Consider the following 20,114-nt stretch of genomic DNA (forward strand, 5'->3'; position numbering starts at 1 on the left):
CCAAAGATTGTTTTGGCTGCTGTATAGAGACTGGATTCTAAGGAGCAAAGGTGGAGGCAGGGATACCAGTTATGAGACAGACTATTGCAGCTACCTGGCAAGAGATGATGGTGGCTTGAGGGATCGGGGCAGTGGCAGTGGAAACGAAGAGGTGGAATTAGTGTGTTCCCTCTGGGAGAGCTGCAAAGCAAAACTTTGGAGACTGAGAGTTAGATGTCCCATAACGATGTGCTCATAGAACAGGTCCCCGCCTCCTTGATTGGAGAGGGTTTGTGGGTTTAAAAACCAGTTAGAGGTGGAGGAGGGCAGAATACACCAGGTTTCATTCCCACATCCGGTTGTATTATTTAAATGGGAACATGACTGCTTCTGTTGGAAGATGTTGCACCAAGAAATTGGGCCTGTTCTCATGGTAGGTGGGAGAAAGATTCACTGGCCACAAATGAGCTGTTAACCAGAATGAGGCCAGGTGCAGTGGCTCACCCCTGTAATGCCAGCATTTTGGGAGGCCAAGGCGGGTGGATCACCTGAGGTCAGGAGCTCGAGACCAGGAGCAACATGGTGAAAACCCATCTCTACTAAAAATACAAAAATTAGCTGGGCATGATAGTGGGTGCCTGTAATCTGAGCTACTTGGGAGGCTGAGGTTGGAGAATCGCTTGAACCCGGGAGCTGGAGGTTGCAGTGAGCCAAGATTGCGCCACTGCACTCCAGCCTAGGCGACAGAGGAAGATTCCGTCTAAAAACAAAAAACAAAAACAGAATAAAACTTGATCTCCATGCTCTTCCAAATCTGTGCTGTCAGAACATGTCAGAATGAGAGGACCTTGGGGGTTACCCAGGCCAGCTCCTTCTTTTATGGTTAAGCATCTGTGGCCCCTAGAAGCTGGCTCTTTTGAAGCCCTATAGCAGTTTATGCATTTTCTTATGATGTCTGCCAGTTTCTACCCCCTCTTTCAGGTCCATGTGTACATGTGTGACTCTAAGCTTTCTGAGGCCAGATCTCTACTGGGTTTGTCTTTGCATCGTCCACGGTGTCTGAATCAGTGCCCTGCACACAATGTAAACTCTTCAAATATTGGTTGACTTGCCTGGGTATCTCATGGCACCAAGACTCCTGCCCCTGCCCTGTCTTTTCATCAGACCGTGCTTCCTGTAGACGCCTCATCTGGGGTGCAATATAGTGTAAACCCAGCAGTCTCTTGTTCACAGGGCTCACATGACAGGGCAGCCCTTCCTTGATGGATCTGCTCGCTCCATCCCTGCCTGTGGGGAACAGCTGCTGCGGTGCTGACCAAGTAGTCACTTGACACTTAGCAAATATGAAGTGTAGCTCTTTTTTTTTTTTTTTTTTCAGACGGAGTTTTGCTCTTGTTGCCCAGGCTGGAGCACAATAGCGCAATCTTGGCTCACTGCAACCCTCCACCTCCTGGGTTCAAACGATTTTCCTGCCTCAGCCTCCCAAGTAACTGGGATTACAGGCGTGTACCACCATGTCTGGCTAATTTTTGTATTTTTAGTAGAGATGGGGTTTTACCTAGTTGGTCAGGCTGGTCTTGAACTCCTGACCTTAGGTGATCCACCCACCTCGGCCTCCTAAAGTCCTGGGATTGGAGGCGTGAGCCACCGTGCCCGGCCTGAAGTGTAGCTCTTAATTAGACCATGGACTTTGTACTAAGACCATCAGGTTTGGATCTTGATTCCGCCATCAGGAGCTGCATGATCTTCAGCAGGTAACTTAATCTCTCTGTGTCTCAGTTTCCCCATATGTACAATAGTAATACTTTCCTCATGGAGTTGTTGGGAGGATTAAATTAAGTAATACCTAGTAGATATTCAGAAGACCACCTGGCACTTGGTATATGCTAAATTGAAGTAACTATTATTTCGCCTTTGTCTGCTTCTTACCTCCCACCAGCATTTAAGCTCTTTGAGAGCAGAGATTTTTGTCTCTTTTTGTTTACTCTTATAATCTGGTACCTAAACTTTGTAGTACTCTGAAAATACTTGTTGAATTGAATGACTTATTGAGCAGCTATGTCCTAGGCACTGTTGCGGATGCTACGGACATAGCCAAGAACAAGATCTTTAAGATGCATGCTCTTATGAAGTTTATCTTCTAGTGGGAGAGACAGATAGTAAACAAATAAACGAGTCAACAAAAGAATGTAGGGTGGTGAAAGAGATGCGGGGGAAAATAAAACAGAAGATGGAAAGTGGCTGGGATGAGGGTTAGGGTCATAACTTTAGCTCTGAGAAGGTGGCTTTTGGGAGACATGGATGGTGATCCAGGGGGACAGCTTTGTGGTCAGAGAGGACTGCAAGAATGATCAACCCAGAGGGGCTGGAGTGTGGTTAGCGATGAATCAGCAGGGGCCACATTTGTGGCTGTGGCAAGGAGTTTGGATTTTACTCTTGAATTCTGAACAGTGGGAAGTCACTGAATAGGAACTTTTCCTGGGGGTCTAGGAGAATATTTGAGTCCACACTAAAAGACAGAACAGGACATTAGGAAGAGCAGCTGGGAGAGGCTCTCCTTGTCCTGGGAGGCTTTTGGAGGCCAGCTAGAGTATTGAGTTTCTTCCCATCAGGTTCCTCATTTCTCTGGCCTGGTCCCCTGAAGATGAGGGAAGCATCAGCTAGGTTGATGACGGTCCTGGTTTGTGTGTCTCTGTGTCCTGCATTTTATTGAGCTTTTTTCTAAGTCCCTAAGTCATCAGCAGACATTTCTTGAGTTGAATGAATGAGTGTTGCCAGTGCTTAGCAGCTCGTCGTCTACAGTGGAATGTCTGTGTTCTCTGCTCCTCTCTGTGTGAGTTAAAGCTTCTTATCTTGGCAGTGACTCTTAAGTAGTCTTGGAGTTTTGCAGCCATTCTTTATAAATGCATCAGAGGCACACATACATATATATCACAGTTTCTTTGTTGGGAGTATACCAAGATTGACTGGACAGCTTTCCTACCCCCACCCCATCCCCACTTCTCTGCCAGTCCCTGCTATCACCAGGCCCCTCTCTAGAGGGTTGGGCCAGACTGACACCTCTGACCATCTCCTGTTTGATTACTTGATTAGGAACACAATGGCACCTAGAAAGCATTGGCTGTCTTTTGTCTGGGTTGGGCGGAGTTGGGTAACTCCGCAGAGGACTGAGAGAAATGGCATTTCAAACCCAGGGACTCCACTCACCAGGAATCCAGAGTGGGCCTCTTTAGACTGAGTGCCGTTGGCCAGCTTTTCAGATCCCTTTTTGGTCCTCCCATCATCAGTTATTGTCCACGATGTCACTTGCTCTGCTAACCTTGAGAGACCAACGCGAGTTAGTGGGAATCAAATAGGACGCTTGTGCTGCAGGTCACTTTCGGAGTCCTGGGGCATTTTATTGGCAGAATCTGAAATGCCTGCTAGTCATATGTCATTTGTAGCCTTGTAAAAACTAAACACAGAGTGAGTGCAAGCTTTTTCTCATGTAGCTGGTTTTCTTATTATGAGAGAGATATGTGCTCATTTAGAAAATGAGAAAGGGAATGATAGGGGCATTTTACATACACTGTCTCATTTCATCCTCATGGTTTCTGAGATACATACCATTATTACCATTTTGTATGTTAAGAAGCTGAGGCCTCGAAATGTTAAGTAAAGTGTTTGAGGTCGAGCTAGTTGGGAACAGAATCAGATTCAAACCAGGCAGTGTGACTCCCAAGCAGATCTCTGAGCACCATGTCATATACTGATTCTCAGCAGAAACCATAGAGAAGAAAGAAAAGTCTCCCTTAAGCCCAACGTAGGTGACATTCTTAGGGTAGTCAGAGTTAACTTGCGGGCTGCTCCAAAGGGTTTGAATCCTAGGCCCTTTCCCTGTCTTGTCTGACCCTGGGCAAGCTAATTAACCTCCCTTTGCTTTACTTTCCCTGACTGTAAATGGGAATAATGATACTTGTACCTTTGTAGTTCCCAGGGGCATGATGGTGTTTGAGCCAAAGTGCTTTTGAACTTCTTTCATGAAAGGGAACTGAGTACCAACTACTGTTATACTCAGTTATTAAAGACCTATTATGCTCTGGTCCTCCATGAAGCCTTGTTAAAAAGGGAAAGACAACAGTCCCCAGAGGGAAGGGTGTCCTTCTGTGGGGGATAGCTGGAGAAAAACATTGTTCTCCCCTTTTGAAGTTTCTGAAGGATTGAGGGTCGTACCTGTGGCTTCATTTTGCATGGCTGTGTTGCAGTGTGTAAGCTCCTGTAAACAGGGGTGTGTTCTGTGCATCGTAACATGATTGACGACCCCTGATGGCAGGGCCAAGAGGGGGTTAAAAGACGTGGTTTCTAATCTTGGTTCTGATGTGTTTTATGAGCCAGGAGCACAGAGACACCAAGAAGTGGCGGTTGTCTTCCATTACTCCTCCCTTCCTCCCCTCCTTCCTTCCTTCTAATGACCCATTGATTCAATTAATAAATATTTATTGAGGCTTTATTACAATCTGGACACCATCATAGATACTAGGAATATTGTGGTAAGCAGGATAAAAATAGTTCTTCCACGGCTGGGTGTGGTGGCTCACGCCTGTAATCCCAGCACTTTGGGAGGCCACGGCAGGTGGATCATGAGGTCAGGAGATTGAGACCATCCTGGCTAACATGGTGAAACCCCGTCTGTACTGAAAATACAAAAAATTGGCTGGGCGCGGCGGCTCACGCCTGTAATCCCAACACTTTGGGAGGCCGAGGCGGGCGGATCACGAGGTCAGGAGATCGAGACCACAGTGAAACCCCGTCTCTACTAAAAATACAAAAATTAGCCGGGAGCGGTGGCAGGCATCTGTAGTCCCAGCTACTGGGGAGGCTGAGACAGGAGAATAGCGTGAACCCAGGAGGCGGAGCTTGCAGTGAGCCAAGATTGCGCCACTGCACTCCAGCCTGGGCGACAGAGCAAGACTCCGCCTCAAAAAAAAAAAAAATTAGCCTGGCATGGTGGCGGGCACCTGTAGTCCCAGCTACTTGGGAAGCTGAGGCAGGAAAATTGCTTGAACACGGGAGGTGGAGGTTGCAGTGAGCTGAGATTGCACCACTGCACTCCAGCCTGGGCGATAGAGTGAGACTCTGTCTCAAAAAAAAAAAAAAAAAAAAAGTTTTTCCCCATACCAGGCTCTTAATATAGAACCACGAGGCTTGTTATATAGTTGGGATCATGTGAATGAAGAAAGAATGATTTGATGAGAGTGCTTTGAACTCTTAGGAGAGAGTCAGGACATGATCTCCAGATGCACATGCCAGTCCCAGTGGCTACGTGCCCTGAGTGGACATTAAGGTCGGGGGCTGGGTTGGCTTTCCAGAAGAGCAAGGGAAGAGTTAAACGATTAGAGCCCTTCCGTGTCCCGTAACAGAAGCTGTACTTGGTATGGACATCTTGAGAAACAGTGCACACCTTGGGAGCCATGGTTAGCAAGAACTCCCTTCCCACTTAAAGCCTTAACCCTTTGTTACTGGGGTTTAAGTCAGGGAGAAATGCTCATATTGAGGATTTCTTTTCAAAGTTGTTGCTTGGGGCTGTGGATTTTGAAGCTCTGCCACTAACACGGTGCGCTTCTTATGTAACGGCTGCCAGACCTTGTCCCTGCAGAGTTCTCTTCCTGCCCGACACATCTACATCTCTCCCTGCCAACTTTGGAAAGCAGGCATATGGTGGCCGGCGGGCTCTCCGCAGTACTCATAGGGTTCCTGGAGGAACTGGTGCACGTGGACACCTATGTCTCCTACTCCATTTTGGGTCAATATATGCAGATTAGAGTGGGGGCAGGGTTCTTTCTTCCTCAAGCACCAGGCCTTCAGCTGTCTTCAAAGACCAAGGTCAGGGAGGTCTAGCAAGCAGTTCATGTGAAAGCACACAGTGTTCCTCTCGCCCTCCAGCCAGGGCTGGGTGGAGAGGGCATAGGGCTGGCAGAGGCAGCTACCCACATTTGAAGTGAGAGGAGGGTGCCAGGACAGCGAGGCGTATCTTCGTGCGATGTTATTTTCACCAGCCCTTGTCATGTCACTGTACATAGCACTCCTGGTGCTAAACAGCTGCCCCCTTCAAGCTGAGGGGCGGGGCAGCAGCATCCAGCATCTGATTAGGAGGGCAAGGCCTGCACAGCGAGGAGGCCAGGTCACTCCGTGCACCTGGACATCTTCAAGTGTGATTGGAGCCTGCAGTGAGGCTGTTTTAGCTGGAAGATTGTGACCCACTTCCACATCGTCTCCCACGTGGAGAGCTGGGGAGGAGGCTTTGAGAGCCAGCTCCAATTAAGGTGTTTTTTCAGGCCTGAGTAGCACCCAAGTGTCCAGCCCACATGTTTTCTGCTGCTGGAATCGTGTGGTCAATGTCCTTGACCTGAACTGAATAACCACCCCAGGGCAGATGAAGTTGCCACCCCTGAAGTCCTAGATTCTGCCAGCAAAAGGCTTCCTGCAAAGATTAGGTCCCTTGTGGATCAAACACCTCACATAATGTGGGCCCCACCCCGTTCTTCCTGATCAATCACCAGGCAAACCTTGGACTGGTTTCCAAGGAGATGCTTAGCCTTGACCTCCCTGTCCAGATAGGCCTCACAGCCACCTGCCTCAGGCAGCTCTAGCTTCCCGGAGACCCATCCTGACCCTGACTTGCACCCTTGCCAAATATCCTAAATATCCTTTTGCTGCAGGAATATGAAATGAGACCTGTTTCTGAACTTCTAGATTGCTTTTATTCTTTCCAGGTAGATGACATTTTAATGATTCTCTGTAATTTTACATTTCTTTTTTGTGTGTTGGGGAGGGACCTGGGGTGTGATTTAAATACGTGAAGCTTGTTAGTACTGGTAGCACTTAAGCTGGTGAAGTGGTGGGTCTGAGCCCCTGAATAATCCCATTTTACTTACCAAGAAGGGAGCAAAAGTACCTGCCAAGGTCAGCTCTGGCTAGGCCGTGTGAGCCTGTTCCTGAGCGTGTGCTCATACTCGGCTTCTGGACTGAGGCAAAGGGTCCTTCTCCTTCTGTGTGTGTTAATACTGTTGGCACTGCCCACAGCCTGCAGGGGCACATAGCCTTCCTCTGGCCAGTCGCTGGAGTTGCAGGAAGATGAGGTGCTGGTGATTTTTTGGAAGACATGGTGGGGCTTACAGGCAAGCAAGCTGGCCCCCAGTTCTGCTTTCCTGCACAGAGCAGTCTTCCAGAGCTTGTGGTGGGATGTAAGGGAGCTCAGGCAGCCGGAGCAGTGCAGAGCCCTGGCTCCTTCCCCGCTCCTGAGGTCTGCTGCCACTGGCACAAGGGGTCATGTTTGCCCGTTTGCCTTGTGTTTGCTTTGGGTGCTGGCTTCCCACTCTCACTTCCTAATCTCCTCTAAAGAGGAGTGGCCTATTAGGTCCATGAGTGGTGACAGTGGAGATTGAAGTGCTTAGCATCAGGCACCGCACTGCACTGGCAGGACCACTCAGATGAAGGATGTTCTTTCATTCTCATCTGACCCCATTCCACTTCATTTAAAACATCATTTGCCCAGGCTGGAGTGTGGTGGCACGATCACAGCTCACTGCAGCCTCAACCTCCCAGGCTCAAGTGATCCTCCCATCTCAGCCTCCCAAGTCGTTGGGACCACAGGCACATGCCACCATGCTGCGCTAAATTTTTTGTATTTTTAGTAGAGATGAGGTTTTACCTTGTTAGCCAGGATGGTCTCAATCTCCTGACCTTGTGATCTGCCTGCCTCAGCCTTCCAAAGTGCTGGGATTACAAGCGTGAGCCACCGCACCCGGCCTCCACCTCACTCATTTTAATGGCATTCTATTGATTTTTTTTTTTTTTTCTTGAGACAGAGTCTTGTTGTCCAGGCTGGAGTGTAGTGGTGCAAGCTTGGCTCACTTCACCCTCTGCCTCCTGGGTTCGAGGGATTCTCCTGCCTCAGCCTCCCGAGTACCAGGGATTATAGGCACGCACCACCAGGCTCAGCTAATTTTTGTAGTTTTAGTAAAGGTGGGGCTTCGCCATGTTGGCTAGGCTGGTCTTGAACCCCTGATCTCAGGTGATCCACTCGCCTCGGCCTCCCAAAGTTTTGGGATTACAGGCGTGAGCCGCCATGCCAGGCCTTTTTTTTTTTTTTTTTTTTTTTTTTTTTTTGATACGGAGTCTTGCTCTGTTGCCAGGCTGGAGTGCAGTGGTGCGATCTCAGCTCACTGCAACCTCCGCCTCCCTGGTTCAAGTGATTCCCTTGCCTCAGCCTCCCAAGTAGCTGGGACTACAGCCATGTGTCACCACGCCCGGCTAGTTTTTTGTATTTTTTAGTAGAGACGGGGTTTCACTGTGTTAGCCAGGATGGTCTCGATCTCCTGACCTCGTGATCCGCCCGTCTCAGCCTCCCAAAGTGCTGGAATTACAGGCTTGAGCCACCGCGCCTGGCTCATTTTATATATATATATATTTTTTTTTTTTTGAGACGGAGTCATGCTCTGTCGCCCAGGCTGGAGTGCAGTGGCTGGATCTCAGCTCACTGCAAGCTCCGCCTCCCGGGTACACGCCATTCTCCTGCCTCAGCCTCCCAAGTAGCTGGGACTACAGGCGCCCGCCACCTCGCCCGGCTAGTTTTTTGTATTTTTTAGTAGAGACGGGGTTTCACTGTGTTAGCCAGGATGGTCTTGATCTCCTGACCTCGTGATCCGCCCGTCTCGGCCTCCCAAAGTGCTGGGATTACAGGTTTGAGCCACCGTGCCCGGCCTCATTTTATATTTTTAAGGCCGCTTATGAACCATCTCTTATCAGCCTTCCATATTCTCAGGTTCCACGTCTATGGATTAAACCAACCACAAAAATATTCAGGAAAAATTCTCACGAATCACCACTAAAGAACTTACTCATGTAACCAAACACCAAAACCTATGGAAGTAAAAAAAAATTTTTTAATAATAAAAAATAAAATGAAATTAAATTCAAAAAATATTCAGGGAAAAACCAAAATATAACAATACAACAACAAATAATACAAGTAAAAAACCAATATAGTGCTATTTACATAGTATTTATGTGTTATCAGGTACTATGAATAATCTGGAGATGATTTAAAGTATATGGCAGGATGTGCATAGGTTACGTACAAATACTGTGTCACTTTATATAAGGGACTAGAGCATCTGTGGACTTTGGTTTCTGTGTAGGGGTCCTGGAGCCTGTCCCCCATGGATATTAAGGGACAACTGTGTATTGTTTCCCCATTTCTTTTTTAAGTTTACAGTCTTTTTCTTATTGATTTACAGGTTTTTTTAATATATTAAGGAAGTTTGTCCTATGGCTGTGATATGTGTTATATATATTTTCGCCAAATTGTCACTGTTCTTTTTTTTTTAACCTTTTTGAGACAGAGTCTCACTCTGTTGCCAGGCTGGAGTGCAGTGGCACGATCTCGACTCACTGCAACCTCCGAATCCCAGGTTCCACAGATTCTTCTGCCTCAGCCTCCTGAGTAGCTGGGATTACAGGCATGTGCCACCACACCCAGATAATTTTTGTATTTTTAGTAGAGATGGGGTTTCACCATGTTGGCCAGGATGGTCTCGATCTCCTGACCTCGTGATCTGCCCACCTTGACCTCCCAAAGTGCTGGGATTACAGGCATGAGCCACTGTGCCCGGCCCACTGTTCTTTTAATTATATATTTTTTTCATGCAGAGTTTTTGATTTTCATATAATCAGATTTTTAAATATGACTTCTAGGTTTCTTTTGAAATTTATTTATTTATTTATTTATTTCTGAGACAGAGTCTCACTCTGTTGCCCAGACTGGAGTGCAGTGGCGCGATCTCAGCTCACTGCAACCTCTGCCTTCTGGGTTCAAGCGATTCTCCTGCCTCAGCCTCCAGAGTAGCGCGCCACCATGCCCGGCTAATTTTCATAGGTTTTTTTTTTTTTTTTTTTGAGACAGAGTCTCACACTGTCGCCCAGGCTGGAGTGCAGTGGCTTGATCTCAGCTCACTGCAAGCTCCGCCTCCCAGGTTCTCGCGATTCTCCTGCCTCAGCCTCCTGAGAAGCTGGGACTACAGGTGCCAGCCACCATGCCCGGCTTTTTTTTTTTTTTTTTTTGTATTTTTAGTAGAGATGGAGTTTCACTATGTTAGCCAGGATGGTCTCGATCTCCTGACCTTGTGATCTGTCCACCTCGGCTTCCCAAAGTGCTGGGATTATAGGCATGAGCCACCACGCCAGGCCAATTTTCGTATTATTTTTGTTTGAGACAGAGTCTTGCTCTGTCACCCAGGCTGGAGTGCAGTGGCACGATCTCAGCTTACTGCAACCTCGGCCTCCTGGGTTCCAGTGATTCTTCTGCCTCAGCCCCCTGAGTAGCTGGGACTACAGGAACGTGCCACCATGCCTGGCTAATTTTTGTATTTTTAGTAGAAACGAGGTTTTACCATTTTGACCAGGCTGGTCTCGAACTCCTGACCTTGTGATCCGCCCGCCTCGGTCTCCCAAAGTGCTGGGATTAAAGGCGTGAGCCGCCGTACCCGGCCAATTTTTGTATTTTTTAGTAGAGACTGGGTTTCACCATGTTAGTCAGGCTGGTCTTGAACTCCTGACCTTGGGATCTGCCTGCCTCTGCCTCCCAAAGTCCTGGGATTACAGGCGTGAGCCACTGTGGCCGGCCTAATTTTTATATTTTTAGTAGAGATGGGGTTTCACCATGTTGGCCAGGCTGCTCTCGAACTCCTGACCTCAGGTGATCTACCCACCTTGGCATCTCAAAGTGCTGGGATTGCAGGCATGAGCCACTGTACCCGGCTGACTTCTAGGTTTCATTTCATATTTTCTTCTCCCACTGTTTTCTTTGCCTGTGTTTCCCTCTAATACATTCACTCCATGTTTTATACATTTAAAACTTTGATCCAAATCCAAGGTATCAAAACCAGCATCACCAGAATTGGCGCAAACTGGCATTATGCACTTCTAATGGAACACTGATACATCAGCTACATAATTTCTTGTGAAAGTGTTTAAGGAACAATTGGCCAAATCCAGATTGTGGAACATCCTAAAGACAAGGGTCCTGGACTCTAAAAAATGTTAATACCCTGATAGAAAAGCTGCTAAACCATTCTAGATTAAGTAGGTTGAAAAGCATGGGAACCAAATGCAACTGAGATCCTTGATCCAGTCCTGGATTAAACACAAGTAAAGGCCAAATTGATGGGGAGGGGGAATTGGGGAAATTTGGATACGGGGTGAATATCAAAGATACTACTAGGTCAATATTAAATTCCTTGGGAAGGCTGGGCATGGTGGCTCACACCTGTAATCCCAGCACTTTTGGAGGCAGAGGCAGGAGGATTGCTTGAGGCCAGGAGTTCAAGACCAGCCTGGGCAATGTAGCAAGACCCATCTCTTAAAAAAGAAAACAAGCCCAGGTATAGTGGCTCACGCCTGTAATCCCAGCACTTTGGGAGGCCAGGGAGGGCGGATCACGAGGTCAGGAGTTCGAGACTAGCCTGGCCAACATGGTGAAATCCTGTCTCTACTAAAAATACAAAAAATTAGCTGGGCATGCTGGCGCACACCTGTAGTCCCAGCTACTCGAGAGACTGAGGCAGTGGAATTGCTTGAACCCAGGAGGCGGAGGTTGCAGTGAGCCGAGACCATGCCACTGCACTCTAGCCTGGCGACAGAGTGAGACCCCATCTCAGAAAAGAAAAATAAAACACAACAAAACGCTGGGCGCGGTGGCTCAAGCCTGTAATCCCAGCACTTTGGGAGGCCGAGACGGGCAGATCACGAGGTCAGGAGATCGAGACCCTCCTGGCTAACACGGTGAAACCCCGTCTCTATTAAAAAATACAAAAAACTAGCCGGGCGAGGTGGCGGCGCCTGTAGTCCCAGCTACTCGGGAGGCTGAGGCAGGAGAATGGCGGGAACCCGGGAGGCGGAGCTTGCAGTGAGCTGAGATCCAGCCACTGCACTCCAGCCCGGGCGGCAGAGCGAGACTCCGTCTCAAAAAAAAAAAAAAAAAAAAACAAAAAACACAACAAAACTAGGCTGGGTGTCTCAAAAAAAAAAAAAAAAAAAAGAAAAGAAAACAAAACTAGGCGGGGCATGGTGGCTCACACCTGTAATCCCAGCACTTTAGGAGACTGAGGCAGGCAGATCACCTGAGGTCAGGAGTTCAAAACCAGCCTGCCCAACATGGCAAAACCCCATCTCTACTGAAATACAAAAGTTAGCTGGGCATGGTGGTGGGTGCCTGTAATCCCATCTACTTGGGAGGCTGAGGCGGGAGAATTGCTGGAACCCAGTAGGCGGAGGTTGCAGTGAGCTGCAATTGTGCCACTACACTCCAGCCTGGGTGACAGAGGAAGACTCTGTCTCAAAAACAAAACAGACCCTGCGCTGTGGTTCACGCCTGTAATCCCAGCACTTTGGGAGGCCAAGGCGGGCGTATCACAAGGTCAGGAGATCGAGACCATCCTGTCTAACCCGATGAAACCCCGTCTCTACTGAAAATACAAAAAATTAGCCAGGCATGGTGGCGGGCGCCTGTAGTCCCAGCTACTCTGGATGCTGAGGCAGGAGAATGGCATGAACCTTGGAGGCGGAGTTTGCAGTGAGCCGAGGTTGCACCACTGCACTCCAGCCTGGGGGACAGAGCGAGACTCTGTCTCAAAAAAATAAAATAGCCGGGCATGGTGGTGCACACCTGTGATCCTAGCTAGTCAGGAGACTGAGGCAGAAAAATCTCTTGAACCTGGGAGGGAGAGATTGCAGTGAGCTGAGATTGGGCCGCTGCACTCCAGCTTGGGTGACAGAGTGGGACTCTGTTTCAAACAAACAGAAAACAAAACTAGCCTGGGCAACATGGTGAAACCCCATTTCTACAAAAAGTATAAAAATTAGCTGGGCATGGTAGTGCACGCCTGTAGGCCTAGCTACTTGGGAGGCTGAGGTGGGAGGATCGCTTAAACCTGAGAGATGGAGGTTGCAGTGAGCTGAGATTGTGCCACTACACTCCAGCCTGGATGACAGGGTGAGACCCTGTCTCAAAAGAAAAGAAAAAAGAAATAGCCAGGTGTGGTTGTGTACACCTGTAATCCCAGCTACTCAGGAGGCTGAGAGGGGAGGATCACTTGAGCCCTGGATGTTGAGGCTGCAGCGAGCTGCGATCGTGCCACTGCACTCCACCCTGTGCGACAGAGCGAGACACTGTTTCAAAAAACAAAACCAAACAAACAAAAATTCCTTGGGGTGATAATGGTATTGTGGTTATGTAGGAGAATAGCCTCAGGAGATCTGTGCTGAGGCATTAGCCAGGTACCATGATCTCTGCAGTTGACTTTGAGATGGTTCAGGAAAAGCAGCAGTGTTTGTACGTTGACACATACCCACAGCACAGAGGCATAAGACATATATAGCAAAATGTGAACAGTGGGACTCCCGGGGCAAGGTACGTGGATGTTCTTGTACTATTCTTTTAGCTCTTCTGTGGCTTTGGAATTTTTCAAAAGAAAAAGGTGAGGAGGGGAAAAAAAAAAAAAAAAACCAACTTTGTTCCATCTGGAATTGATTTTGATTGCAGGTCCTTTGGTTGCCCTGGCCCTCCTGGGTTATTGTCCTGGATTTCTGGTTTCTTTGTCCTTTTACAGCATGTACAATAGTCAGTTTCCCTCTCTCTTAGGAAGTTTTTTTTTTGGGTGAGTTATTCTTTTTTTGGATTTTGAAGTTTTTGTGATTAGTATCTTTCTGGCAGACTTCAATGACTTTTCTAGAAGCAGGTAAGACCTAGCATGCTTTGTCCTGTGCGTTGATGCCTTTTTTGGTTTTGTTTTTGTTTTTTAACATTGCATTATGTGCTTTAAGGAAATCGGCAAGGAAGTTTTGTTCTCTGGGACTTAAACAATGGCTTAATCCTCAGAAATCATCTTAATCATCAAGCTAATGTGTCATGTAATTAACCTTCTTCCAGTGACCCTTGAGATAAGCTTTTTCCTCTCAATGGAGAGTTTTTGCTGGAAGGCAGGTCCTGCTTACATTCTTTGGATATGGGCTTGTGAAGACTGCTGGGTTTCATTTTGTAAAATGTGACAGTCTTGGGCGAGTCGTTGGCCTGGAAAAACTGGAGTCTTTTTGCCAGGGGAACTCTTAACAGACCAGTTTTGCCAGAAGCTTCTGCTTCCTTTCTGTGGTTTGGTGACTAACAGTTTCGCGGCTTTGGGAAAGGGGATGTCATTCATTACAAATGGGTGATGGTGGTTCATCTCCTGAGCTAGTTTGCCAGGGTGTGCCCAGATCTGGGTGTTCATGCCTGCACCCATTGTGACTGGGGACAGTTTCTTGGAGACTTTACACTGGCTGTCCCTGTGGCCACTCTCCTGAGCTTGTCTGTGGTGGCTTTAACCTTGAACGAAACCCTCCAGGGTTTGTGGGTGGATTCCTATTGTATCAGGTGCTGTATTTTCCCCTCTCCTGGGGCAAGTGCTCTTTTCTGATCTTCCTTCCCTTCAGCTCCAGCTGCCACTGTCCTTGCCTTCAGACTGGACAAGGCCTTGTGACCCATCGGGAGTTTTTGTCCTGACACCATTTCCCCCAGTAAGTTAATGGGATAAGCACACGGGAGATTCTGAAGGGGTCTTTGTTTAAAGCATTGTTGATTTTGATTATTAGCTTGTTAAACATTTGGAGAGGAAGGAAACTGAGTCCTCAACAGCCTCTTAGGGGGAGGTTTCCTCCTTCCTTGGATTATGTTTTGTTCCGAGGTAGCTGGAGGGGGAAGGATCGGGAAGGTCACCTCCTGCTTAGTAGAGCAGAAGCAATCACCCAAACAAGCAGGCAGTGTGGCTCATGTGATGCGTGGAGCCAGGAACCATGGCCCCTGTAGCACAGATGGGTGTATTTGCGAAGTAAACAGATACACCTATATCTTTATGCAAATTAACACATACCTTTATGCTGACAGCCTGTTGGAAAGAGGCAGTGGCCTTAAAACTTCTTTTCTTTTTTTTTTTTCTTTTTGGAGACAGGGTCTTGTTCTGTTGCCAGGCGGGGGTGCAGTGGTGTGATCGTAGCTCACTGTAACCTCAGACTCCTGGGCTCATGGGATTCTCCCACCTCAGCCTCCCAAGTAACTGGGCCTACAGGTGCACACCACTGCACCCAGCTAATCTTTTTTTTTTTGTGAGACGGAGTCTCACTCTGTCCCCCAGGCTGGAGTGCAGTGGCGCAATCTCGGCTCACTGCAAGCTCCGCCTCCCGGGTTCACACCATTCTCCTGCCTCAGCCTCCCAAGTGTCTGGGACCACAGGCGCCCACCACCACGCCTGGCTAATTTTTGTATTTTTTGGTAGAGATGGTTTCACTGTGTTAGCCAGGATGGTCTGGATCTCCTGACCTCATGATCTGCCCACCTCAGCCTCCCAAAGTGCTGGGATTACAGGTGTGAGCCACCACGCCTGGCCTGCACCCAGCTAATCTTTTAAATATTTTTTGTAGAGGACAGGCACGGTGGCTCACGTCTACAATCCCAGCACTTTAGGAGGCTGAGGCGGGCAGATCACATGAGGTCAGCAGTTTGAGATCAGCCTGGCCAACATGGCAAAACCCTGTCTCTACTAAAAATACAAAATAAAATTAGCCGGGCATGGTGGCATGCGCCTGTAGTCCCAACTACTTGGGAGGCTGAGGCAGAAGAATCGCTTGAGCCTGGAAGGCAGAGGTTGCAGTGAGCTGAGATTGTGCCACTGCACACCAGCCTGGGTGACAGAGGGAAAGAGCGAGACCCCATCTCAAAAAAAAAAAAAAAAAAAAAGAAAGAAAGAAAGAGATGGGGTCTTGCTATATTGCCCAGGCTGGTTTTGAAGTCCAGGACTCAAGCAATTCTCCTACCTCAGTCTCCCAAAGTGCTGGGGTTACAGGCGTTTGCCATTGTGCCCAGCAAAACTTACTTTCCTAAGAGTTTGATTGGGAGGAGTTTCCCCCAGGAGGCTGCACCTGGGGTCTCTCAGCCAGGTCCCGAGGATGGCCATCCCCAGAGCCGGGTGATGAGGAGAGGACTGCTTCTGGGGGCACAGTCCTACAAGCCACCCGATTGATTTAATGACCTAATCCTCACCACAGGAAGCTGGAGGGTTTCCCAGCCCTGGGATTCTGAGGGGATGCAGTGAACTCAGTTCAGGAAGCTTGTTTATTTGAACCAATTATAGAGGCTTTAATGAGGGAAAGCTATGGAGGGAATGGGGTAAGGGGAGAAGAGCTGGAGAGAGAGGTGACTGTTGAGAAGGTCTGGGTGACCCTCAGGCACTGGGAGGGCCGGGCCATGCCCAGACCTGTCTCTGAGGATGAGGCTTGTCCTTGTGGGAATGGGGTGGCGTGAACATGTCAGTGTGGTTCAGAGTGAAGGGACCTTATGTACCTTGTGGTGAAACGTGAGTGCCTGCCCCCTGCCAAAAATAGCACCGTGTCAAATGTCCCAATGTAATTAAAATTTTAAGCTGTGACCATGCAAAGAGCTGGCATAGCTTTTTTTTTTTTTTTTTTTTAGATGGAGTCTCGCTCTGTTGCCCAGGCTGGAGTGCAGTGGCACAATCTCGGCTCACTGCAAGCTCTGCCTCCTGGGTTCACGCCATTCTCCTGCCTCAGCCTCCCGAGTAGCTGGGACTACAGGCGCCTGCCAGTACACCCAGCTAAATTTTTTTTGGTATTTTTAGTAGAGACGGAGTTTCACCGTGTTAGCCAGGATGGTCTCAATCTCCTGACCTTGTGATCCGCCCGCCTTGGCCTCCCAGAGTGTTGGGATTACAGATGTGAGCCGCTGCGCCCGGCTGAGCTGGCGTAGCTTTTGACGGTGAGGTTGAGGGAGCTTCCATAGGTCGAAATTTCCAATCTGATTGTGCTCTCTGGAGGTGACCCACGCTCTCCAGAACCTCTGGGCCAGGCTCCATCCCTGGAATGACTAGGTCTGGAAGTGGTCCCTTTGCCTCTCCTCTAAGTCTCTAAGAAGACTGACAGAAATGCAAATTAATTTGCCCTTTAGGGACTTCGTCAGCTTGCTGGGGACCTCTCTGGTGTCCCAGGAGAGAAAAAGAGTTCCTCTCCCACCAGTTTACACAGAGGATCTTTTGATGCTTTTGCTCAGGAAGCTTCCTGCCGGGTGCACAGCCCTTGGGGAAGGTCAGTCAGGCCTGGGAGGCCTCATACCCAGGAGTGAGGGGGCGCTTGTACCCACTCAAGAGCTAGGATTCTAGCCCTTCCATCGGCTTATAAATAGACAAAGGCTCTGGATTCTGCATTAGTAACCCCTCTGGAACCTGCCAGAGGCTGAAGGTCATGAGTCAGACTGAATTAAAGGAAGATCGGTGGCTGGATTTTGTAGGCGTGCTGGTTCCTGACTTCAGGTCTCAGGCTCTGACTTGGCCAGGTTCCAGGGCTCCAGCTGTTCTCTGGGAAGAAAAAAAGAATCTCTTTTAAAATTAAGCTGAAAGATGCCTTTCTTTCCTTCTGTCCTTGTTCCCCCACTGTGCAGAGAGAACGCCTCCACCAGCATGTCACCTTGGTTAGAACTGTAGAGCCTGAGGACATAGCCCAGGATCCTGAGTGTTCTGGGGCAGCCAAGAAAACTTCCTCAGGCTCCACTTGCCTTCCTGTTTGCATTGTTTTCAGCTGAATTACAAGAGGCTGTCAGAGCGAGCCTGCCAGGTACTCTTGCCTCTCTGTAAAAAGGTGGGTTTCACTCAGTTCAGGACTAGAGAGACAGCGAGATCTGGGCCAGAATCACAAGGATAAATGTTTTAAACCAGAAGATGTAAACAGATGCCTTATGCCAATCCAGTTATAGGAACATGCAGGTTCCTCCAACTCCTTGATGTGTTAGGATCATCTGAAGTGAGGACATTCAAAGGCTGGGGGCACTTCCTTCATGGTTCCCATTCACTTCAGCACTTGAAGAGCCCCAGTTGTGGCTAGCAGTGGTGTCTCGCCTGTCCAGATTCTTCAGCACAGAGCCTTACAAGTTTTTCCAGGGTCCACAAAATATTGGCGACGTGGGAAAAAAATATATCACTCCCTCTACTCTTGTGAGTTATGTGAGGATTACATTTAATAAGAGATGTGGGTTAGTTTTAGTATTTTTCTGAGAATAAGGTTCCCTGGGGCTTATAAAGGCCTTAAAACCACCGCGGTCTTCCTCAGAGAGCTTCCAGTCTGGTGGTGAAAATGTCTCAGATATCCAGGTGCAGCGTTGGGGCGGTGATGCGGGAGGAGGAAATGCAGGTGGATGTGCAGACACAGGCCTCGAGGCAGAGTACAGTCCGTGAGGCTTGGTCTCAGCAATCAGGGAGGGAAGGAATTCTGAGTGGAAAGCATAGCAGATGGAGAAGCCCAGAGATGTGGAGGGAACCTGGTGCAATCGGCAGCTCCGAGACGGCCGCCTAGCAGGGCTTCTTACCCTCAGCTCTCCGGACGTGGGACTGGATAATTATTGGTGGTGGGAACTGATCCTGGCGTCTACCCAGCAGGATCCTACTAGTCGTGACAATCAAAACTGTCTCCAGATATTGCCACATTTCTGCGGTGGGGCAGAATCGCCCCCATTGAGAGTCGCGGCTGTAGAGGGAATATGAGGGTAGGCTTGGATCTGACCGCCTGCCTCTGTGCGTGGGAGGGACAGAAGGGGCCCTTTCTTTTTGCTTCCTGTCCGGCGTGCAGGTCCTGGGGAAGCCGTCTCCAGGCAGGTCTGTGCCTGTGCTGGAGCACTTTGGTGTGTGTGGCATGCCTACTGGTGGTCTGCAGAGCTTGCTCTGAACAGGAGCCCCTTCACGGAAAGGAGGATGCCCCAGTGCTTCCAGGTGCCTCCCTCCCAGCCTGGTTGCCCTGTCAGTACCTTTCCTGTGGTAGGTAGGCGGCTTAGCTGGATGCAGCATTGCATTCTGGCCATTGCAAGGCTGTATTGTATCAGGTCAGGTGGATTTGATTTAAATGCTCCCAGAACCTTCCCAAAGGGCCTTTGTCAGAGGGCTCTGGATCTGGAACAGCATGCGTGGCACTGTGTGAAGGGGACAGGCGGGCTACTCTGAGCTCGGAGTGTGCAGAGGGGAAACTGTTGAGAATTCCAGAATCACTTCCACGGCGGCAGACCTGTAGCCAGAGAGGAAAGGGCCCTCCTGCATTTGGGCTTCATGGCTGCCCCCACTGGAGGAGCGCTGGCTGTGGCTAACATGGGGAGGTCTGGGATGTGATGCAGACACAGGGCCTCTCCCCCTTGCCTTACATTACCATTTCTTTCTTATTTATTTATTTATTTTTTTGAGACGGAGTCTTGTTCTATCAGCCAGGCTGGAGTGCAGTGGTGTGATTTTGGCTCACTGCAATCTCTGCCTCCTGGGCTCAAGTGATTCTCCTGCCTCAGCCTCACACCCAGCTAATTTTTATTTTTTTTTAGTAGAGCCTCCCACCCAGCTAATTTTTTGTGTTTTTCAGGCCGCGTGCCTCGGCCTCCCAAAGTGCTGGGATTACAGGTGTGAGCCACTGTGCCTGGGCCTCCACTTTTTTTTTTTTTTTTTTTTTTTGAGACGGAGTCTCGCTCTGCTGCCCAGGCTGGAGTGCAGTGGCCGGATCTCAGCTCACTGCAGGCTCCGCCTCCAGGGTTCACGCAATTCTCCTGCCTCAGCCTCCCCAGTAGCTGGGACTACAGGCGCCCGCCACCTCGCCCGGCTACTTTTTTGTATTTTTTAGTAGAGACGGGGTTTCACTGTGTCAGCCAGGATGGTCTCGATCTCCTGACCTCGTGATCCACCCGCCTCGGCCTCCCAAAGTGCTGGGATTACAGGCTTGAGCCACCGCGCCCGGCCCACTTTTTTTTTTTTAAATGAGATGGAGTTTTGCTCTTGTTGCCCAGGCTGGAGTGCAATAGCGCGATCTCAGCTCACCGCAACCTCCGCCTCCCGGGTTCAAGCGATTCTCCTGCCTCAGCCTCCCGAGTAGCTGGGATCACAAGCATGTGCCACCACGCCTGGCTAATTTTGTGTTTTTAGTAGAGACGGTGTTTCACCATGTTTGTTAGGCTGGTCTCGAACTCCTGACCTCAGGTGATCTGCCCGCCTTGGCCTCCCAAGGTGCTGGGATTACAGGTGTGAGCCACCGTG

General features: G+C 49.1%; 2 protein-coding genes and 1 long non-coding RNA gene across 20 annotated transcripts in view; 2 read left to right on the forward strand and 1 right to left on the reverse strand.

Moving 5' to 3' along the window:
* The window catches only part of LZIC (leucine zipper and CTNNBIP1 domain containing), a 119,238-nt gene that overhangs the window by 40,529 nt on the left and 58,595 nt on the right, over positions 1-20,114 (forward strand). The gene's annotated exons all lie outside the window — the stretch shown is intronic.
* Positions 1-20,114, forward strand: part of CTNNBIP1 (catenin beta interacting protein 1) — a 65,207-nt gene that overhangs the window by 2,123 nt on the left and 42,970 nt on the right. For 4 of the 18 annotated variants that reach the window (XR_001447413.3, XM_015148591.3, XM_077992468.1 and 1 more), the window contains exon 2: positions 1,358-1,733. Coding sequence is in view for 3 of the 10 variants with exons in the window: in XM_015148591.3 (XP_015004077.3) it covers positions 1,663-1,733 (71 nt within the window). In the remaining 7 variants the exon portion in view is untranslated. 18 annotated transcript variants of the gene reach the window in all.
* On the reverse strand, positions 5,403-13,526 carry LOC144336530 (uncharacterized). The gene is made up of 2 exons (XR_013408390.1): positions 13,155-13,526; positions 5,403-7,514 (listed from the first exon to the last, which is right to left on the reverse strand). It is a non-coding gene; the product is annotated as an uncharacterized LOC144336530 (long non-coding RNA).

Source organism: Macaca mulatta, chromosome 1, assembly GCF_049350105.2.
Source record: "Macaca mulatta isolate MMU2019108-1 chromosome 1, T2T-MMU8v2.0, whole genome shotgun sequence".
Taxonomy (NCBI): Eukaryota; Metazoa; Chordata; class Mammalia; order Primates; family Cercopithecidae; genus Macaca; species Macaca mulatta.